At 38.3% G+C, this 19,710-nt stretch overlaps 1 protein-coding gene across 1 annotated transcript in view; it reads left to right on the top strand.

Moving 5' to 3' along the window:
* Positions 1 to 11,446, top strand: part of TMEM182 (transmembrane protein 182) — a 54,748-nt gene extending 43,302 nt beyond the window's left edge. The window contains exon 5 of the mRNA XM_021680283.1: positions 11,226 to 11,446. Within this exon, the coding sequence (XP_021535958.1) occupies positions 11,226 to 11,446 (221 nt within the window). The remainder of the gene's footprint in view (positions 1 to 11,225) is intronic.
* Positions 11,447 to 19,710: the final 8,264 nt, after the last annotated feature.

The following is a 19,710-nucleotide window of genomic DNA, read 5'->3' on the forward strand; positions in this document are numbered from 1 at the left end:
TACAAAAATACTTTAAAGCCTATAACTTTTCTTTCTCAGTTCTTCAAAGTATTTTTCCCCACATTGCTTATCAGTTAGAATGTGCATAACAGGCTGTTAGGATCAGACTTATCCCCACTCAGTGTGGAATGGGGCACCAGTATGATAGATGTATGATGCTCCGGTGAAGAGAAAGGTCCCCAGAGGAAGAATTCAGAAGGGACAAGTGAGACCCAGTCCTGTGAGCCTCCAACACCCCAGCCAGGTGAAGAGACACAGAGTGGTTTCTCTGGAGAGAGCTGTTGTGCTCCTGAGTCTCTACCCCTACCTGGGCTTGGTGTGCATATGTGTTCTCATTGGAAACATTCTGGGTGATGGTCCAGCCCCTGCCCGGATGAATCTAGGTTATGAGAGGTCAGCTCAGTAATAGCTTTAGTGGGGCTTTCTAGAAAACCTTGAACTGGAAACGTGAATAAATGGCCCCCACCCCCTTTTACAAATGTATCTGTGTGGTTCTTCTGAGAACTAGATCTATAGGTCCTGGCAAATTAATGCTTTTACTCGCATGATATTTTATTATGGGATATAATTAACCTCCACACTGAAAGGGAGTTTTCATATGTGTAGGGTGACAAGATTCTTTCCACTTTATAAATGGCATCTCTGGTTTGGGGTTAGGTTTTAGTATGGTGGAAAGGCAGAATGAATTTCCATCTGCTTCACTCTCCTTCTTTAAAGTATGTGTATCATTAACATCTACTATTAACTTAGTTCCAGAAGGCATTTAATTTCTTTGCAAATATTCTGTTTTATTTCACACCCTTCCCCCAAATAGTCAATTTGCTCAGAAATAACTAGTAGTGAATGAATAAGGCATACTGCTTTTTTAACTGAAATTTTTATGCATTTTCTGAGGCTTTTCCCCCCACCCATTATACTTACTTGTACAAAAGAGAAACACATTAGTAATAGACTCCCCTGAATGACCAGATTGACATATGCTAAGTCTGTCCCAGAAAGAATTTTTACTTCCTGTAACTAAAAGGTTGTTGGGGGAAGGACAGGTAGTTTGCTCACTGGACACTTAAGACAGAAAATGTCCATAATATATATAAGTGAGCACAAGTCTGGATTCACCTGTTACCGTTTCTGAAATGTTCAGCGATGGGCCTGTGGAGTGACTGGTGCCACCTGGTGGAAGATTCTAGTAAGACATGGGCAGACAATCTCCCTCACTTCTCATGGAATCTCGGAACTGGAAGGCACTGTAGCGGTTTCTCCCCTTGCCTCTTGACTAGCCCTAAAATAGCCTAGTCATATGAGAAGCTCTGATGCTTTAAAAGATTTCAGAGAATAATATTCGCTAGCCATTAGCAGTAGTTCATGCCAAAGCTCAATAAAAATAATGATAATAACAAAACTAGCCGATGCTTATTATGTGCTTGCCCTGTTCCAGGAACCTTGTTAAGTGCGTTATCCCCATTAATTCCTTATGACTGCTCTCTGCAGTAGGCACCTGCATGACCTCTATTTTACCAACAAAGATGCTGAGACACAGAGAAGTACAGAACTTGTTCAAGGTTACTCAGCTAGTCAAGTGTAAAGCCTTCCAGCCAGTACACCTTTGAGGTAAGATTTAAACCAGGGCAGTCAGAAGCCAGGCCTGTGTGCTTCAACCACCTCCTGCTTCGTGAAACTCATCTACTGTGAGTAAACACTTCCTTGGTGTTAAATGAAAATCCGCTTTCCAGATGCAGTCCCTAATGACTTGTACAGATGGATAAACCCTCATGATCATTCTCTGTCAATAACTGTTTCTCAAGGGAGTACAGGTATGGGATAGGCAGGATGTTTAATGCCTACCAAGATTATGCCAACCTAAGAAAGTAATAAATATTTGAGAAATCCAATAGACATTATATAGGTTTGGTTGACTAAATAAAAACATGAGGCCAGAAAATGAAAGGGAAGAAGCAGTTAATATATTTGGACAGTAGTGTGGTGAAGTGTGGGCAGTTATGAATATTTGGAAATCAGATAGATGTAATGAAAAGATACAGGCATGAAATTATAACTATATAAGATATTCGGGCTATCTCAGGAAATTGGAGAAAAATCAGTGGAAAGTGAGTCTGAGAAAATGAAGAGTGAAAATTGTTTATGGTTGATCATTATGCATTAGCAGTTTTAAAATTTCTGAAAATGACATGTAAAAATGAGCATAATGTAACTGAAGGAGAAAGGAATAGCATTTTAATGTAAAGAAGGACTATTACAAAAGTACAATTATTTTTAAGAACTTCTAGTGTATTTCCCAAAAAAACTAACTTTTTAGTGAATGAACTAACAGATACATAACTACTTTGAAGGTATGTTATGGTGCAGTAAGTCTTACTTTTGAGAAAATGTAGAATTAGCAAATTTTCCTTTCCCCACGTAATGTTTAGAAAAATAAGTATGCATTTTGGATTCTGGAGTGGATCTGTGAGAATAGCCTACACTGATGGCCATGTTTCCTCCTTTAGCCTGACACATAAGGTTTCTTAAAATTTGAGAAAGGTCTCAAACACTGCAATTTTTAAGATTCCTACTGTATTAAAAGTTAACACATGCCAAACTCATTTGCAAATACTGTGGCACTAAGAGCTTACATTTTAAAAGTTAATACTCTATGTTTTTAAAACACATACATAAATGTAATGACCCTATATATAAAGTCATTTGCAGACATTATCCAAAATCTTTTATGGATTTGGGCCTCAAACGCATACTGCTTATCATGAAGGAGCACTGTTATTCTATCCCAAGAGGTTAAACCCTTGCCCATTCTCAGAAAGGGTCTAGCTCTTTCTCCTTGGTTGTGCTTTTATATCCTCTAAATTAAAGGCTAGAGATGCTACCTACATACCTGAGGGACAACTGTCTTTCCAAAGAAGTCTCAGAAAACAAAGATGCAGGGTGGCATTCTGATTCCTACTTTGGGGACCAGTTCACAGGGGTTCATTTTATAATGAAGCTTCATAACATTCATTTATACATCATATTTTGTGTATTTCAAATGATACATAAATGCAGTTTAAAACAAAAAACAAAACTCTGACTCAGAAACCAGTCACAAAACATCCCTGTGCTCCAAGCATTTGGAGAGTTTAATTGCACAGTGAACACAATTGAAGAGCTGTCAAAAGTTTTGTTGACAAAACTGATGCTTGAGGAAGAGAAAGGAAGACTGTATTCTTAAGGGGGGTGGGGGAGAGTCTGAGCAGGTGCACTGCAGGTCACTGCCACAGCATCTGGAAGCCCAGCATCTCTTTTAGCAGTTTGGCATAAGATCGTGTTTCATAAAAAGATACTGATGCGACACATGAAAAAGTGTTCAACATCGCTTGGCATCAGGGAAATCCAAATCAAAACCTCAATGAGATACCTCCTCACACCAGTCAGAATGGCTAAAATTAACAAGTCCCAGGAAATGACAGATGTTGGCGGGGATGCGGAGAAGAGGGAACCCTCCTACACTGTTGGTGGGAATGCAAGCTGGTGCAGCCACTCTGGAAAACAGTATGGAGATTCCTCAAAAAATTGAAAATAAAGCTACCCTATGACCCAGCAATTGCACTACTGGGTATTTACCCCAAAGATACAAATGGAGTGATCCGAGAGCATATGTGCACCCCAGTGTTTATAGCAGCAATGTCCACAATAGCCAAACTATGGAAAGAGCCAAGATGTCCATCAACAGATGAATGGATAAAGAAGATGCGGTACACACACACACACACACACACACACACACACTGGAATATTATGCAGCCATCAAAAAACGAAATCTTGCCATTTGCAATGACGTGGATAGAACTAGAGGGTATTATGCTAAGTGAAATAAGTCAATCAGAGAAAGACATGTATCTCATCTCACTGATATGAGGAATTCTTAATCTCAGGAAACAAACTAGGGTTGCTGGAGTGGTGGGGGGTGGGAGGGATGGGGTGGCTGGGTGATAGACACTGGGGAGTGTATGTGCTATGGTGAGCGCTGTGAATTGTTCAAGACTGTTGAATCACAGATCTGTACCTCTGAAACAAATAATACATTATATGTTAAAAAAGAAAAAAAGAAGATAGTAGGAAGGCAAAAATGAAGGGGAGGAATTGGAGGGGGAGATGAACCATGAGAGACTATGGACTCTGAGAAACAAACTGAGGGTTCTGGAGGGGAGGGGGGCGGGGGGATGGGTTAGCCTGGTGGTGGGTATTAAAGAGGGCAGGTACTGAATGGAGCACTGGGTGTTATACACAAACAATGAATCATGGAACACTACATCAAAAACTAATGATGTAATGTATGGTGATTAACATAATAAAATAAAATTTTAAAAAGAGATACTGTTGCCTATTTCCTTTTTTAAAACCATTTGTCTAAGGAAATGTATCGGTCATTTCAAGACTCTATGTTTGAGTTAGAACATCACAAACCAAAATATTCATTGTGGCTTAATTCATTATAGCCAAAACCTAGAAAGAACCCAGATGATCATCAAGAGATAAGTGGATGAACAAATTGTGGTCTGTTCATACAATGGGAATAGTGCTCAGCAGTAAAAAAGAGGGACTACTAACACATGAACAACCTGGGTGAATTCTCTGTCATCATGTTGAGTATGAACAGCCAGAGACAAAAGACTGCACACGGTCATGATTTCATTTCTACAAGGTTCTAAGGGCAAAGCTCTGCTATAGTGATAGATGCTTTGGGGGAGGGGTGTGAGGAGGCCTGAAGAACCTCTCTGGAGTGACAGGGATGGATATTTTCTATTTTTAATGGATTGTGGATACACTGATGTTTACATTTATCAAAACTCATCAAACCATACACTTAAAACTCATACATTTTGCTGTATGTAAATTATACCTCAGTTAAAAAAATGAGAGGGGCGCCTGGGTGGCTCAGTCAATAAGTGTCTGCCTTCAGCTCAGGTCATGGTCCCAGGGTCCTGGGATCGAGCCCCGCATCGGGCTCCCTGCTCTGTGGGAAGCCTGCTTCTCCCTTTCCCACTCCCCCTGCTTGTGTTCCCTCTCTCCCTGTGTCTCTCTCTGTCAAATAAATAAATAAATAAAACCTTTTAAAAAAAAATGAGAAAGAGAAACAATGAATCTGTAATGCTTTTTACCCATTAGAACAACCTTCAAACTATTGGAGCTTAATATAATACCTTCAAATATTAGTATGGACTAATTTCAGAAATGTTTATATGAAGACTGTTTACAGATCTTCTGCCAAAGCCCCTTGTGGGGACATGGTCACTTATGCTGCTCGGTGCTCCTCTGCAGGTCTGAGAAGGCATTCATTATGTATTTCTTGATGAATTGCTATGTTTCCTTTTAGAAAATGATAGTAAATACATAGCTTATCAAGTTTCCTTTTTGTTTTTTTTTTTCTGGGCATGTCAGATCCAGGTTCACCATTCCATTAACGCGGCTGTCCTTTGTACCCTTACCCACACTCCAGGTTTTTTCATTTCTATAGTTAGCATGAACCCTCTCTGTACCTTCCTGGGAGCTCCACCTGGAAAAGTAATCTCACTGCCTACCACCTCCTTGGAATTTTTCCCCACTGTAGGGTGTCTGTGAATGTCTTCATCCTAATGTGTTATATCTGCTATCAGGGTGTCCGTTTGAGTTATGCCACAGGCTACTTTGACCTTGTGACTGCAGACCTCATTTCATCCTCTGAAAATAGACAGAAGGAGTAAGCTGATGCTATCATCCCTAAGATTTTATGAAGCTGACATTCTAGCTCTGTTTCTCTAGATGCTCTTGCTGAATATTGCCCTGTCTCTAGAGTACATGCAGCCTCCAGTTAGAGAAAAGGCAATATTTTTCTGATTCTAATTCACTGTTCACTGTTCACTTTAACTTCATTCATAATGCATTTTTTTGACTATGGAATTCGTGGCCTTTCCTGTGCCTGTAGAAAGCTGAAATGAGTTGTCACTGAATTTGTGTGCAAGCCTGACTAAAAGAGGCCAATGGAATCATCTTGGATTTATGATTCTTCCCCAAGTAACCAATAGCTGCCCATGATTGAAGTTGTTAAAACACATTTCAAAGGCAGTTCAGTTATATCTAAGCAGTTAAATATCAAGTTTATAGTTTTTCAGTAACTCCAAAAGGCTTTTGTTTTTTAATACAGGTATATGTATTTCTAGGCAAGAATATAGACGTTTGACATTTGCCTTTTTGAAGAGTTTCCATTTCTGTGGCTAACTTTTCTCTAGGAATGTGTTTTTTATTTATTTTATTTTATTAGGAATGTGTTTTTAAATCTGGTTTATTTTTCCATACTTGCTTCCATAAAATATTGAGGACATGCAGTTTTACTTTCAGTCTGTGACTTGGTGTTGGTGAAATTCTTTTGTATTTTTTTTCCACATTGTGAACATTTCCATATTGTTTATCATTAGCAATTGCATTCCTAATGGCCCTTTGTGACTACGTGACCTTTGTTTCAGAGAAAATGCTTTCCAAATTGAATTCATGATATTTAGAAGGAAAAGTTGTCAACTTCGTAAGAGTTGTAAAATCATGAGTGGCTCTTCCCCACACTGCTAATTAGTAAGAGAACCAATGCATTCTTCTTGTGACTTAATTATTTGTCCATGGTTTTATTATCACAAATCTTCTTGGGATTTGCTACCTTACTTTATGCCTCCAGTGAGCTGTTTTATGGATTTTTTTGGTCTTCAATTAGGTATTTTAAATTTAATTGGAAATAAATTATGCTTTCAAAATATGACCATATTTAAATATAACTTAATTTAAAAATAAATTATTACCTGAATATTAGCAATATTTTCTATTCCTGCTAAAATCACAGTGGCAAGTGGGTTTGACATGTAACTCACTTGTTACTCAAGGACAGTTATTACTTATGTTTTCATGAATGAGAGTCCTTTAAGAAATCAAGGGATAATAATTAAGATTTTAACATAGTATTTTTCCATCAGTGTTCCCCCAAATGATACTCTCCACTCGGTAGGTGAACCAAACCAGCAATATTACTGTTCATTAATCATCACAATTGCCCACCAAAAGAAAATGTGTCTTTCTGGGTGTATGAACACACATACTGTCCTCCCATGCCCGCCAGCATATGTCCTTTCTAGTGCACATAACCACAGATTCCCACCATGCTTTTTTGTGTTTTTTAATTCATTCATTTTGTCTTTTGTTTTGAAATATTTTCATATTTATATAGAAGTTGAAAAATCCCTTCACCCAGAGACTCCATTCACCTTTCACTAACTGTCTCAATGTCTTTTCTAGCAAAAGGCTCCAGTCCTGGAACAGGCTTTGCATTTAGTAGTAATGTTATCTGAATCTCCGTCAGACCAGAATAAGTCCTACTTAGACCTTCATGACCTCGACTCTACAAGAGTCGAGGCCTGTGATTTTCTAGAATGTTCCTGAGTTGGTGTGTCTGCTGTTTCCTTCTGATTGGATTTAGGCTCTTCATTTTTGGCTATCATAGCAGTGATGCTGTGTTGTTCTCATTGTATCTTACAAGGTGGTTAGTGATATCAGTATGCCATGCCACCGGTGATATGCACTCTGATCATTTGAGTAAGGTGCTATTTGCCAGGTTTCTTCAGTATGAAATGACTGTTTTCCCCTTTACAATTGGTAAGTGTTTTGTGGGAAGAGACTTTGAGCCTGTGTAAATATTTATTTCTCATCTAAATTTCATTTACTAGTTTTAGCATCCATTTTTTTTCCTTGCCTGAATTATTACTTCAATGATTGCCAAATGGTGATTTCTAATTGAACTATTCCTTCTACATTTATAAGTTAGCATTCTCTAAGGAAAAGCTTTCCCTTCTCCCTGCCTAATGTATTCATTCATTTATTTATATCACTGTGGGCTCATGGATTTCTCTTTTATTCGGTGAGGTATCATGTGCCATTACCATTATTGGTCTGATAGTCTGATTGCCTCAGAGCTGGCTAGGGGGAACCTCTCGAGCTAGCTTCTGAAACACTCCCACCATTCTGAGAGCATATCTGACATTCCAGGCTTATCTTGTACTTTCTGTCCCAGCCTGGATTCACCTATTTCTTTGAGATGCCTGGTTCCTGATATTTAGAAGCCAAGATCTGGACACTTGGTGTGCTCCATGCTACTGGGGTGTTATTGCTCCCAGATCCTCCCAGGACACAGAGCCAGGAAATATATGTAGGTGTATACACACGGGTGTATCTTAACACACACACACACTTTTACTTCTATATCTATCTATCTGTCTATCTAGAACCATAAATTCACACTGATACATTTAATTCCAAACAAACACCATAGACTTTGTTTTAGCTTTCCCCCTTTTCAAATTTGTAACTCCCTTTTCAGGCAGTGAAGAACATGACTCCAGTTAACCTCAATATATTTATTTGTTTGATCAGTCTACCTCTATGTAATAGTCTCCTGACTCTTCTGTTGGCCAGATGCATTATGTAAACCCCCCATCATAAATTCTTGCTGCCATGTCAGCTAAACCATTGGCCTTTGGTGTAAATACTTACCAATGTCTTAGTCCATTTACTTTCTGTTTGTCTCTTTGCATGTGAGTGCGCACATGCACACATATACACACTGGTATAAAACACTGGCAATTTAATAGGTAGGGAAACACTCTTTTACCCCATGGGAAGATGTAATTATAAACTGGTATGATATGAATTAAATGACAGTATCTTCAATTAGTGAACAAGTTAAAGATTGTAGTGATAGAAACGCCTATTTTTATTGCTTTCAGGATGTAAATGCTCTTCAAATAATGGCAATTTTATTTTATTTTATTTATTTATTTTCTTAAAGATTTTATTTATTTATTTGACAGAGAGAGACACAGCGAGAGAAGGAACACAAGCAGGGGGAGTGGGAGAGGGAGAAGCAGTCAGGGAGCAAGGAGCCTGATGTGGGGCTTGATCCAAGGACCCTGGGATCATGACCTGAGCCAAGGGCAGACGCTTAAAGACTGAGCCAGCCAGGCGCCCCTAAATAACGGCAATTTTAAAATATAAGTTAATTCTTCCTTATTAAGAATCATCCATATGGTTACTTGCAATACATTTTTTTTTTTAAAGATTTTATTTATTTATTTGACAGAGAGAGAGAGATAGCGAGAGCAGGAACACAAGCAGGGGGAGTGGGAGAGCGAGAAGCAGGCTTCCTGCCGAGCAGGGAGCCCGATGCGGGGCTCGATCCCAGGATCCTGGGATCATGACCTGAGCCGAAGGCAGACGCTTAAGGACTGAGCCACCCAGGTGCCCCGCAATACATTTTTTTTTTTAAATACTCTAAATTCAGTAATGGATTTTGCAACTTTTGAGAGAAAATATGCATAAGGCTACTGGTTTTTCACAAAGGCAATTTTCTGTTTTTATAAAACTATCGGAAAGCACAAGAGAGTCACATGATGCAAGAGAGATAAGAAGCATATCAACAAATAATAACAAAGGTTTGCAGTCTGTTTGCATAAGGCAAATAGTATGCAAATAACTAAGCCAAAACTTTACATTAGGGGAGAGCAGTGTCTATATATTTGCAGAAAAATGTATTGAAATGCACAGAGTTGCTCAACAACACATGGCATTGCCATATTGTTGTCAGCATCTGAGGTACGGCTTTGCAAGGAGTTTGCTTGCCGGCTATGACTTTACTATTTCTCTCTGACATAGCTGTTGTTCAGTGGTTAAATTGCACTCTTCTGTGCTCCAGTATTTGCATTTACATTACAGACCACAGTGTGAAGGATGTTTCTTATTAGTGAAGCATCTACGTTGATTCTTCATTGCTCTGTGTTTGTATCACAATTATGAGAAAGTTTAAGACTCACCTTGGCATATTTATAAGCCCGTCTTCTTTTGTGTGTACTTCTCAGGATTCTTTACGAAATGGATGGCCCAAGAGAGAGAAGACATCCTAAATACTGTAGGAGCACAATTAACTGGAGAAGGGTGATTAATGGCTAGGCTCTTAAAAGCTACTCTGTCCTGCCAATATGCCTCCATCTCTGCTCCTAGTCACAGGGTTATGTTTACCTTTCAGACTGGCTCGCAATTAGAATATGGAGATTTTATGCCTGATGGTTTCGTTCATTAATTCAAAGACTATAATAGGTCCTTGACATGTTTGGATTGAACTTTTGGACAACTAGCAAATGACCTCAAGTATATTTTGCTCAGGGACAAATTTGAATCCCTCAGGCTGTGTGGTTTGTGTGTGGGACTTGTCACTCACTCACCCGTGTATCAGCTTGGCTGACTCTCCTGGGTTTGCAGCTCAGCACAGTGGGGCTGCTCCCTTCTGTTATTTCAGTGACAGCCACGTGGAAAAGTATATGCTTTGCAGTATTCTCAAGTTTTAGCATTCGTGAAGCTCTTCGGTCATATTGCTCCCTCCCTGCATCCCTCCATTCTACTTCTGTTCCTTTCTCTTGTCTAATAAGGCTCTTGGTCTTAGACCTGTGGTTTTACATTCCACAGAATTTTTTCATTAATTTTTTTCTCATTCTTTCCAGGCAATGTTACCTTTATGCTATAATCAATCTTCAGCATCTGTATTTCAATTTGAAAGAATCATGTCTGTTCTTTACATTAGTTCAGTGCTTTCATCTCTGTTTTTGTCTGATACTTACTTTGGCTTCTGTTTTCATTGACAAAATTACCCACAGCATTAGTTAGCTGTATTATAATAATATAATAATAGTTGGAAAGACCTGAGCTAAAAAGCGGCTCTGAAAGCTACTGGTTGTGTTTGCATATACTTAAAACCGAGGGTCAATAGTACCTATTTTATCAATTCATTGTACAGATTGAAATAAATAATGTATTACAGTGCTCACCCCAAACCAGGCATATAGTACAGATGGGAAATGTTAGGAGAAATTCCACTAGGCAGGATCTTTGGCTCTTATGTACATAAACACCTAATACAGAGCCTGGCATACAGTAAGTACTCAATAAATGCATGTCAGCTGTTGCCATTGTTCTTATGTTGCCATTTCAATGCTTTGAAAATTAAAGATAAGCAGTATGCATATAAAACATATAATAAAGGGTACGACACAAAGTAGGTGATTTGGCTAGAATGGTATTTTTAGAGACATATCATCAGGCAAATGATTGGTTAGTGTTCTTGGGAAAACATCTTCAGAAAGACTAAAGGTCTTTTGTTTTGTTCTTCTCAGGCATCCTGTTTTCCCTGGTGGTGATGCTGTATGTCATCTGGGTCCAGGCAGTGGCTGACATGGAAGGCTACAAAAACATGAAAATGAGAGACTGCTTGGAGTTCACCCCTTCTGTTCTGTATGGCTGGTCATTTTTCCTGGCCCCGGCGGGGATATTTTTTTCTTTATTAGCTGGATTACTGTTTCTAGTTATTGGGCGGCATATACAGATACGTCACTAATCAAACGGTTGCCACCAGCGTTTTCTTGAGAGGTTTTAAAACAGGATTTTTTTTTTTTTCATTTTGTTTTGGTGATCCCAGTGTAGAATTATTAGATGAGCTTTTTAGTTAGTATTTGAATTTTGCTTTTACATTTTACTTGTGATTTCTGCTAGTAGGAAGGTCTTAGAATCTTTCCAGACATCCACGTTTCCATCCTCTGTAGGTGCTATCAAGAACCTAGGTCTCTAAGGAGCAGTAACATGGGCTTCCCTCTCATTGCAACTGTTAGAGCTCACGTAGGTTACAAAGGCCTGATAGTGAAGCTTTGATTTAAACTTCCTTCTTGGCATTCACTTCTGCTGCTATTAAAAAAAAAAAAATCTTTGGAGAATAATTAAACAGAAAACAAATGTTGTCAGAGAACTTACCCCATTTCTTCTCCACACACGTGCATCTCCACATACACATTACTGACTCCTGTAAGATAATTATTTATGACTTAAAAATAAATAACAGTGTGCTTGTGGCAAGAGCCAGGCAAACCCATCAGTTCAAATGGACCACAACCTGACTGAGGACGCGTACTTACTCCACTCTCTTACCAACAGGAGTTTGGTCACTTAATTCTATTCCCTTAATTGTGCATCTTACATAACCTTAAACTATATTTAAAAGTGGCAAATCTGTACACCAAATTACATATAATGCAGACTGGATTTTTAGGAGCTCAGTGGATTAATTATATGTAATATGGTTGAAAATATGTAAAAACCAGGTACCTTAGCTTAGTACTTAGTTCTGTTTGATATTTTAAAATTCCTCCTTAAAATTATATGCTAATATGTTCAGCATGTGAAAATTTGTTGATGAAATGTGCTTTTAATATGCACTAGCTATAAACTTTCAAAATATTTCCATATGAAATAATAGCCTTGCTTTATTAAAGACTATGAAATATTAACTTTTCCCAAGGTTTTATGGGTTGTAGTTCTTTTGATCATTTGATTCCCTTAATTATTGACTCTCAGTTTCTTCATCTTTACAACAGGTATTTTAACATTTACAGATATGCTAATTACTTTAACGTCTTGGAAGAAAACTTGGTGCTGGTTGGTGGATAATTCTTTCTTATTTGCTAGTGTAGACATGCAGACATTTTGCATATCAAAGATGTTTGTTTGGCACTAATTTTGATTGAAATCAAATCCATCTGAGAAGCCCACGTTGCATTTGCATTTTGGAAACCTCCACCAAGGAGCAGTTTGGTGTTGGTGAGGGAACAGAGAGCCCTCATGGTATGCGAGCTTTGTTCTGGGCACAGTGTTTTGCTCTGCAGCTGTTGTGATTACCTAAGGCAGGACTCAGAGGCAAATTAAGAGATGCTGGGGGACAGAGGGGCTATTGCTTTCCATTCAGCCATTCCCCTGATGGAGAGATTGCCTGTCTTCTCCACACATCTGTACTTTCCATTAACCTTTTTCAGTGGGAGGGATTTCTGGAGGAATGGCCATGCTCTGAGGTTTCTGCAGAATCATGAGGGCATTTTAGTGTCTAGGGACAGAGAGGACTAGCATGTGATAAAAACAAAACACAAAAATATAAGACAAAAAAACAAAAGCTTCAGGGGTTTAACTGGTTTCTCAAGCCATCTGAGTTATAAATGTTTTTTGTGGTACTTGCCTTTGTCTTTTTCTGTTTTCATTTTTATATTGCTCCATTTACTTCTTTGCTTTTGGCTTGATTATTAGAAAAATAATTATGGGTTCTGTTATGCATATTTACTGTGATATTAAGTTATGGCATGCCATTAAGTTTTCCAGACGATGCTAGCTGTATTTGATTAGTTCATGTCATCTGTAAATACAATTCCTTTTTGTAGAACTTTGGAATGGAGCCTTTTTTCTGGTGTATTATATGTCATTTAAATTTCACATACAAGCTGCTTTCAGTAAAGGTTTGAATATTTATAAATTTCAGATGGTTATCCTCATTTTCTAATACACTTATGCGGCTACCATATATTTATCATAAGGCAATTGGCTGAATATCTGATGTGTATGACACTTTTACACAGATACATACTTTGGAAGTATTTCATAGTTGTAATGCATCAATCACATTAATTCAGATGCATTTCCTGATCTACTTACCAGCAATCCGTGGAAGGAAGGAAGGTGAGTTGTATGTGCTGTGTCAATAAGTAATATACTTGAAAATAGCAGAAATATGCAGTATATTCTTGTAACAGCCTTATGTCTGATTTAGGATAGTATGTGTGTCTCTATTCTATGTATTGACTAATTTTCAGACGCTTCCAAATACTGTGTTAAAACCTTTTTTAAGAGTGTTGATTTTGCATCATAAAGTTTCAATGTAACAAATAAGATACCTTTTTGGTGATATTCTGGAAAGAGTGAAAAGGGCGGTGAGTCATGCCCTTGGACTTTGGGGAAAGCTGTGATCTTTCCATACTGTATTTGTTTAGGGGTTCAGTCAGTTGGGCAGCAGGTAACATTACACTGGGACTAGCTGGAAAAACCATACAGAGAAGCTGAATAATAGTGTTCAATTTAGGAGTTGAAGGTAGGACTTAAAAAAAAATTTCTAAAAAAAAAAAAAAATTCTACTAGTATGCTATTACTGGCCATTTAGTCACTTTTATGACTAATGTATGAAATGTATTTATTGAATTTGAATATTAAATCCACCTATAAAGGCATATGATGGATGAGGTGTCAGTATTTGGTTCTTGTCTATGTATCTATCATCAACTCATATGTACATATGTACGTGTGTGTGTGTGTGTATGTGTGTGTCTACTCATGATTATAAATTTGGATAGAAAGAGATAAAGAGATAAACAAAAATTAAAAAATCAGTTTCAGGGGACAGTAATAGAGCTTATGTCCCTGAGTACTACTTTAACTGTTTTACTCAATTGATGATGGTCAATTCAGTTCAACACATAATTTGACTTATATTTTCATGAAAGAAACCAAATTAGGCTTACAAAGAGGCTTAGAATGTCATTAAGGATTAGACAGATAGGGGATGCTGGTAAAAATAGGCTGTACATACATCTTCATGGGGGTGGCATTGTGGGGAAAGACCCATAGTGCTGGGATTATATGGAAAGAAATATATTTAGAGGATGAGTCCCCAATTTGATTTTGGTGGGATGCCACCAGGAATGAGGGGGGGCTCATACAGCAGAGATGAAATAGAAACTACATTTTTGCTGATTGTCTGAAAGCATTAAATACATAGAGACATTTCCTCAGTGATGACCGAGTGTAGGTACAAAAATTCCAGCAAAAACTTAGGAAGATGGTATATTAGATGTTAAAAGCCAAGGAGGGTGGGGAAATATTAAACATCATATATATTATAATGAGCATAAAGCAAGCACAGGAACATCTAACCTGGTTAGCAGGGTAAGAGGAAAGAAAGAACAAACATCCAACTAGAGCTCAGAGTTTCTGAGGCAAGTGCTAGGACCTCTGTCTCCAGGAACATTAAAATCAGCCTGGACCAGTCTGTAGGGGTGGGAGGTACTGGAGAGAACAAGTATGAAATGACAGTGGGGGAGTACTAAGGGTCCCACTCTGGCTTCTGAAGGGTCGTGTTTCCCGCTAGTGTGTTGCTGTGATTGCAAACAATTGAAAGGGCAATTGGCTGGTTGAGCTTTATAAAATGAAATGCCTTTGGATATAGAGAATCATATGCTATGTCTAACCATTCTGTTCTATTTGTAAGGCCTCTATAAGCAAATAAATTAGAATGATTTTGAATTCAAGTAATGATTTTTCTGGTTTACACAAATGACAGAGATAGTCTAAATTGGCTTTATGAAATAAGTGTGGTTGGAGTAATTGGCATCCTGTACTGATGCTGAGTATTATGTAGATAATTTAGGGGAGAGAAGTCTCACTGGGATAAAATAAGTACACAGGCCACAAAAATTTTAATATTCCCATTCTTCTGGGAGTCAAGAAGTTATTGTGACATAATTGACTAAAAATGTAAATAGTTCCCCCTTTATGTGGCAATTGGCTTTATTTTTCTTAGCATTTCTTTTTCCATTTATTCTAAACAGGAACTGCCACTGTTAAAAAATTTACCAGTGCTTACAGATTGGATTGTCATTGAAAACTAGCTAAACAAATAGGTATTTGGTCAATACAGCTTTGAGAAGAATGATATATAAAAAATAATGCTTGTTGCCCCATATTTTGGTGTGCTTTATATAGACACTATCTGCAGTATTGATATATCGTCTTTACTCTCCCAAAATACAAGACTTTTTTTCTCAAGAATTTTATGGGTATGTGTAAATGCTTGGAGAAATGTCAGACAGAAAGTTGGATTAACCTCTGTGTGTGTTGTACTACCCACAGACCTATGTATGTTTATGTTTATGTATGTGTGTGGCATGTATGCATGTGTATATATGGATTTGGATAACAATGCACATATATTTGTCAATAGACAGGCCTGAGTATGCACACACACACACACATATATGTATATAATACATGTGTGTTTATAAAAATATTTTGTATATATAATATATATGTTTATATATAATAAATACCTATATTTATTTTATATTGTATGTGCATATCACAAATATCTGTCTGTCTCAGGCATTCCTGAGCTCTTAAGGCTTGCTGAAGGGGAGGACATATTTTGTCTTTATGCTATTGCAAGCCTATCCCAGTGGTGAGTGAGGAATCCAGGGAAGACTCAGTGAATGCTATCACAGCCTCTCTTCCTTGGATCCGGGGCATATGTGATGATGCACGTGGATTGGTTGTGTCTGACCCTATGCATGCCTAATGGCAATGACCCTGTCTTTGAACACCTTCTAACAACTGATATCTAGTTGTTAATTAATATTTACTTAATAGTAATAAATTTTGCCAGATAAAAGAATTCCTTTCTAAAGCAGCATGCCTTGGTTGAATTTTTTGAATCCTCCTGCAGAAGATTAAGCCAACTGGATTCCTCATGAATGCCTTATTTGGGTCACTTATAGGGAGGATCCTCTGGTGTGGTGGGAAAGGTTTTTAAATCTACATCTGAAGACCTGCAATCCAATCCCTGGATTTTAAACTTAAAATTTGACAAGTTATTCCACCTTACTTTGGCTCTGTATATTCATCTAAAATATTTACTAGTTTACTCAGCAAATAATAATTGTGTGCATACTACGTGTCACAAATGGTGCTGAATATTGGGTGTATATTACTAAACAAGACAGATGTGGTATTTTCATTCTTCAAGCTAGGATTCAAGGAAACAATATAGACAACAAGCAAATGAACAAAAAATAACCCACTATGATTTATAAATTGTGATAAGTCCTCTAATGAAAAATACATAGGACATAATGACATAAAACCATGATTGTAGTCAGGGAGGTTCTTTGTCAGAAGAGAATTCTGAATTGGAGAGAACACCGAGTATTCCGATACATCTAAGATAGGAAGGGGCCGTCTGGGTGAATGGTGGCCTGAGAAGTTTTCAGGGAGGGGGACTAGTGGCATAAGGTCTGAGCGTGGAAAGAGCTTGACGTGTTCTAAGAACAGCAAGCTGGCTCGTGTGGCTGGACATTGCAGGGGAGAGTTCCGTTATGAAGTTGGAGAAGTAAAGTCCCAATCATTTACTCCCCCTGTGGCTGTTATAGTATATTTTGAAGCAGAAAATTGAAAGAACTTGCTGGTGGAGTGGATATGGGATGAAGAGAGGGACAAGCCAGAAATCACTCTGATTTCTGACCTAAGGCAATGGGTAGATGGAGAAGTCTGGAACAGGAAAGTCAGGGGGGAATATGTATGAAGGAGAAAGGAATAGAACCCATGGGCCATTTTGACGATGTAATGTTTGAGGTGTCTGTGAAATATCCAAGTTGAAACACTAGTATATGGCAGTCAGGAGCTCAGAGGAGCAATCTGAGCTGGAGCCTCACATTTGGGAGTCACCACATTTAAAGCCAGGGGAAAGATGAGGAGACGAGGGCAGATGCCGAGCAAGAGAAAGAACTCTTTGCACTGGAGAACCCAACATTTATAGGGTGAAGAGAAGGTGGAGCCTGAAGAGAGGCCAGAAAGAGACATGGAAGCATTAATAGGAAATGTGGTGGGGGAATACCTGGTGGGGGGAGAATGTTTTGAGAAGGGACTGAGTTTTGAACTTTACCAACACCGCTGAGAAGATGGCTGAGACAGGGAAAGAAAGGGGACCTCTGGCTATGGAAGCTTGGAGGTTGTTTTTGACAATGATGACAGAAGTCTTGGCATAGTGGTGGGGACAGAAGCTGGATCTGATTGGTGTGAGGAGCTGATGGGAGGTGAGAATGTGAACACATGCTGGGCAACTTCTAGAAGACTGTCCTGAAGGAGAGCAAAGGGTTATGAACTTGGGGAGAAGGGAGTGTGAGGTCCAGAGGAAGCATTCTTAAGACCTGGGAAAATGAGAGCCAGTTTGGCTATTTTGCAAATCATTCTGTCCAACGTAGAGGGTGATGATGTGGGAAAGGACCATGATGAGAGTGGGGTCATGAGGCATGCTGATGTATGTGTGGGGGGACAGTGTACCTGCCTCCCTTTAAAGGAGGTCATGTATTTGAAGACACCCAGGATGGAGAATGCACTCACTCCATTACACTTGGCAAAAAACCCCCACAAACACAAACAAAAGTCCGACTGTACGTTTACCATGTACTAGTCCCAATGTTAGGTGTCAGGGTTACAGAAAGTTGAGCAAATCACCTTGTATAGGTCAAATGTAATACTCTTCATTGCTTATCAGCCAAGCATATGAATAAGACCTGAGGGAGTCAACACAGTTGAAAGATAGATCTGTTAATATTTTGAGTAGGAATAGAAAATGACAGCAGAATCAGTATGTCAGGATGTTGCTGCCTATCCAGAAGATTTCATCACGCTAGTGAAGTTAGGTGCTTCCTGACTTGCTTCCCTAGATAAGTATTTGAGAAGGAGATTTCTTGTTTATATCTGATGGCCTTAGTTTTATTCCAATCCAGAAAAACCCTGGTGACTGTCAGAAAGCCGTCTGCTGGCACGATGGGAAATCCTCAGCCTCCTGCTTTAAGAATAATCAACACACATACTGGATATTGCATTAGAACCCTGGATCTGGATTCCACATTATTTGTTTTAGGTTGTCCATTTCTGATCTGGGACAATACTCTAAGATAAAAAGGAAAAGTATGGTATATGAAGGAAGGTTGATAAAATGTTCAGAATGAAGATTTTTAAAATTGACTCCGTTTGGATTCTAAGAAATTCTTGCGTTCCTTAATTCATTGGTAGTAAAATTAGAGGAAAGGAGAGTATAGAAGAGTTTCTACTCTTTTGTAATTGGCCTCACTGACCACTAGTACAAGCACTAAAACATCTCAAGCACCCAGGAAGAGGGGCTCCATCTTACGCTAGTAGATGTTGTTTTTGATTGATCAACAGTAATATCAATATAGTTCATGATTTCCAGTACTTTTATCTGTCCACATTATTTTTTATAGATAGCAAGATTTTCCAAACGAATCTGGTTGTTTTATAATGTCATCTGAATCATAAAACGGTGAACCCCAAAGCCTACATTTTCACCACCTATCAAGCTTTCAGAAAAACAGTTTCCGAGGTCTGTTACTGCCTATTCAGACACAATAGGACAGGAAAAAAAAGTCGTTAAAGAAATCCTTTAATTCTCCAAGCTGTTTTCCTTTACAAAAGTAATACATATTCATTAGGTAATTCAGAAAGTGTAAATAAGCAGAAAGAAAGACACAAATTTCACCCATAATTCCACCAGAAGAGTCAAGTGGTATATATGGTTATAATAGGTAGCCAGAAGAGGGTCATACAGAATAAAGTTCTGTAAACTTAGTTTTTTACTTAATACTATAGCTTGAACATGTTTGTGTCTTTAAATATTTCAAAGATTACTACACTCTTTCAATTACAGCCAAGCCAGTGCAACTCAAAATCATGCCAACCCAGTCAGTGTTTTTGGAGTCACTTTGCTTGTTGTCTATGTGGACACAGTTTAAAAAAGGAAGAATAGTAGGGACCATCCACCTGGGTTATCATGAGTTAAATAATTGTGGACAATTGAAAATCATATTAGGAAAATAACGAGTGCTCTCTAAATTTCCACTGAATGAAAATCAAGACAAGATTAACAATGATGATTACTCTGATTTTTGAGCATTTCTTATGTGCCAGTAGCTTTTTGTACGTTGTCTGTGATGTCATTCC

The sequence above is a fragment of the Neomonachus schauinslandi genome, chromosome 10, assembly GCF_002201575.2.
Source record: "Neomonachus schauinslandi chromosome 10, ASM220157v2, whole genome shotgun sequence".
Classification (NCBI taxonomy): Eukaryota; Metazoa; Chordata; class Mammalia; order Carnivora; family Phocidae; genus Neomonachus; species Neomonachus schauinslandi.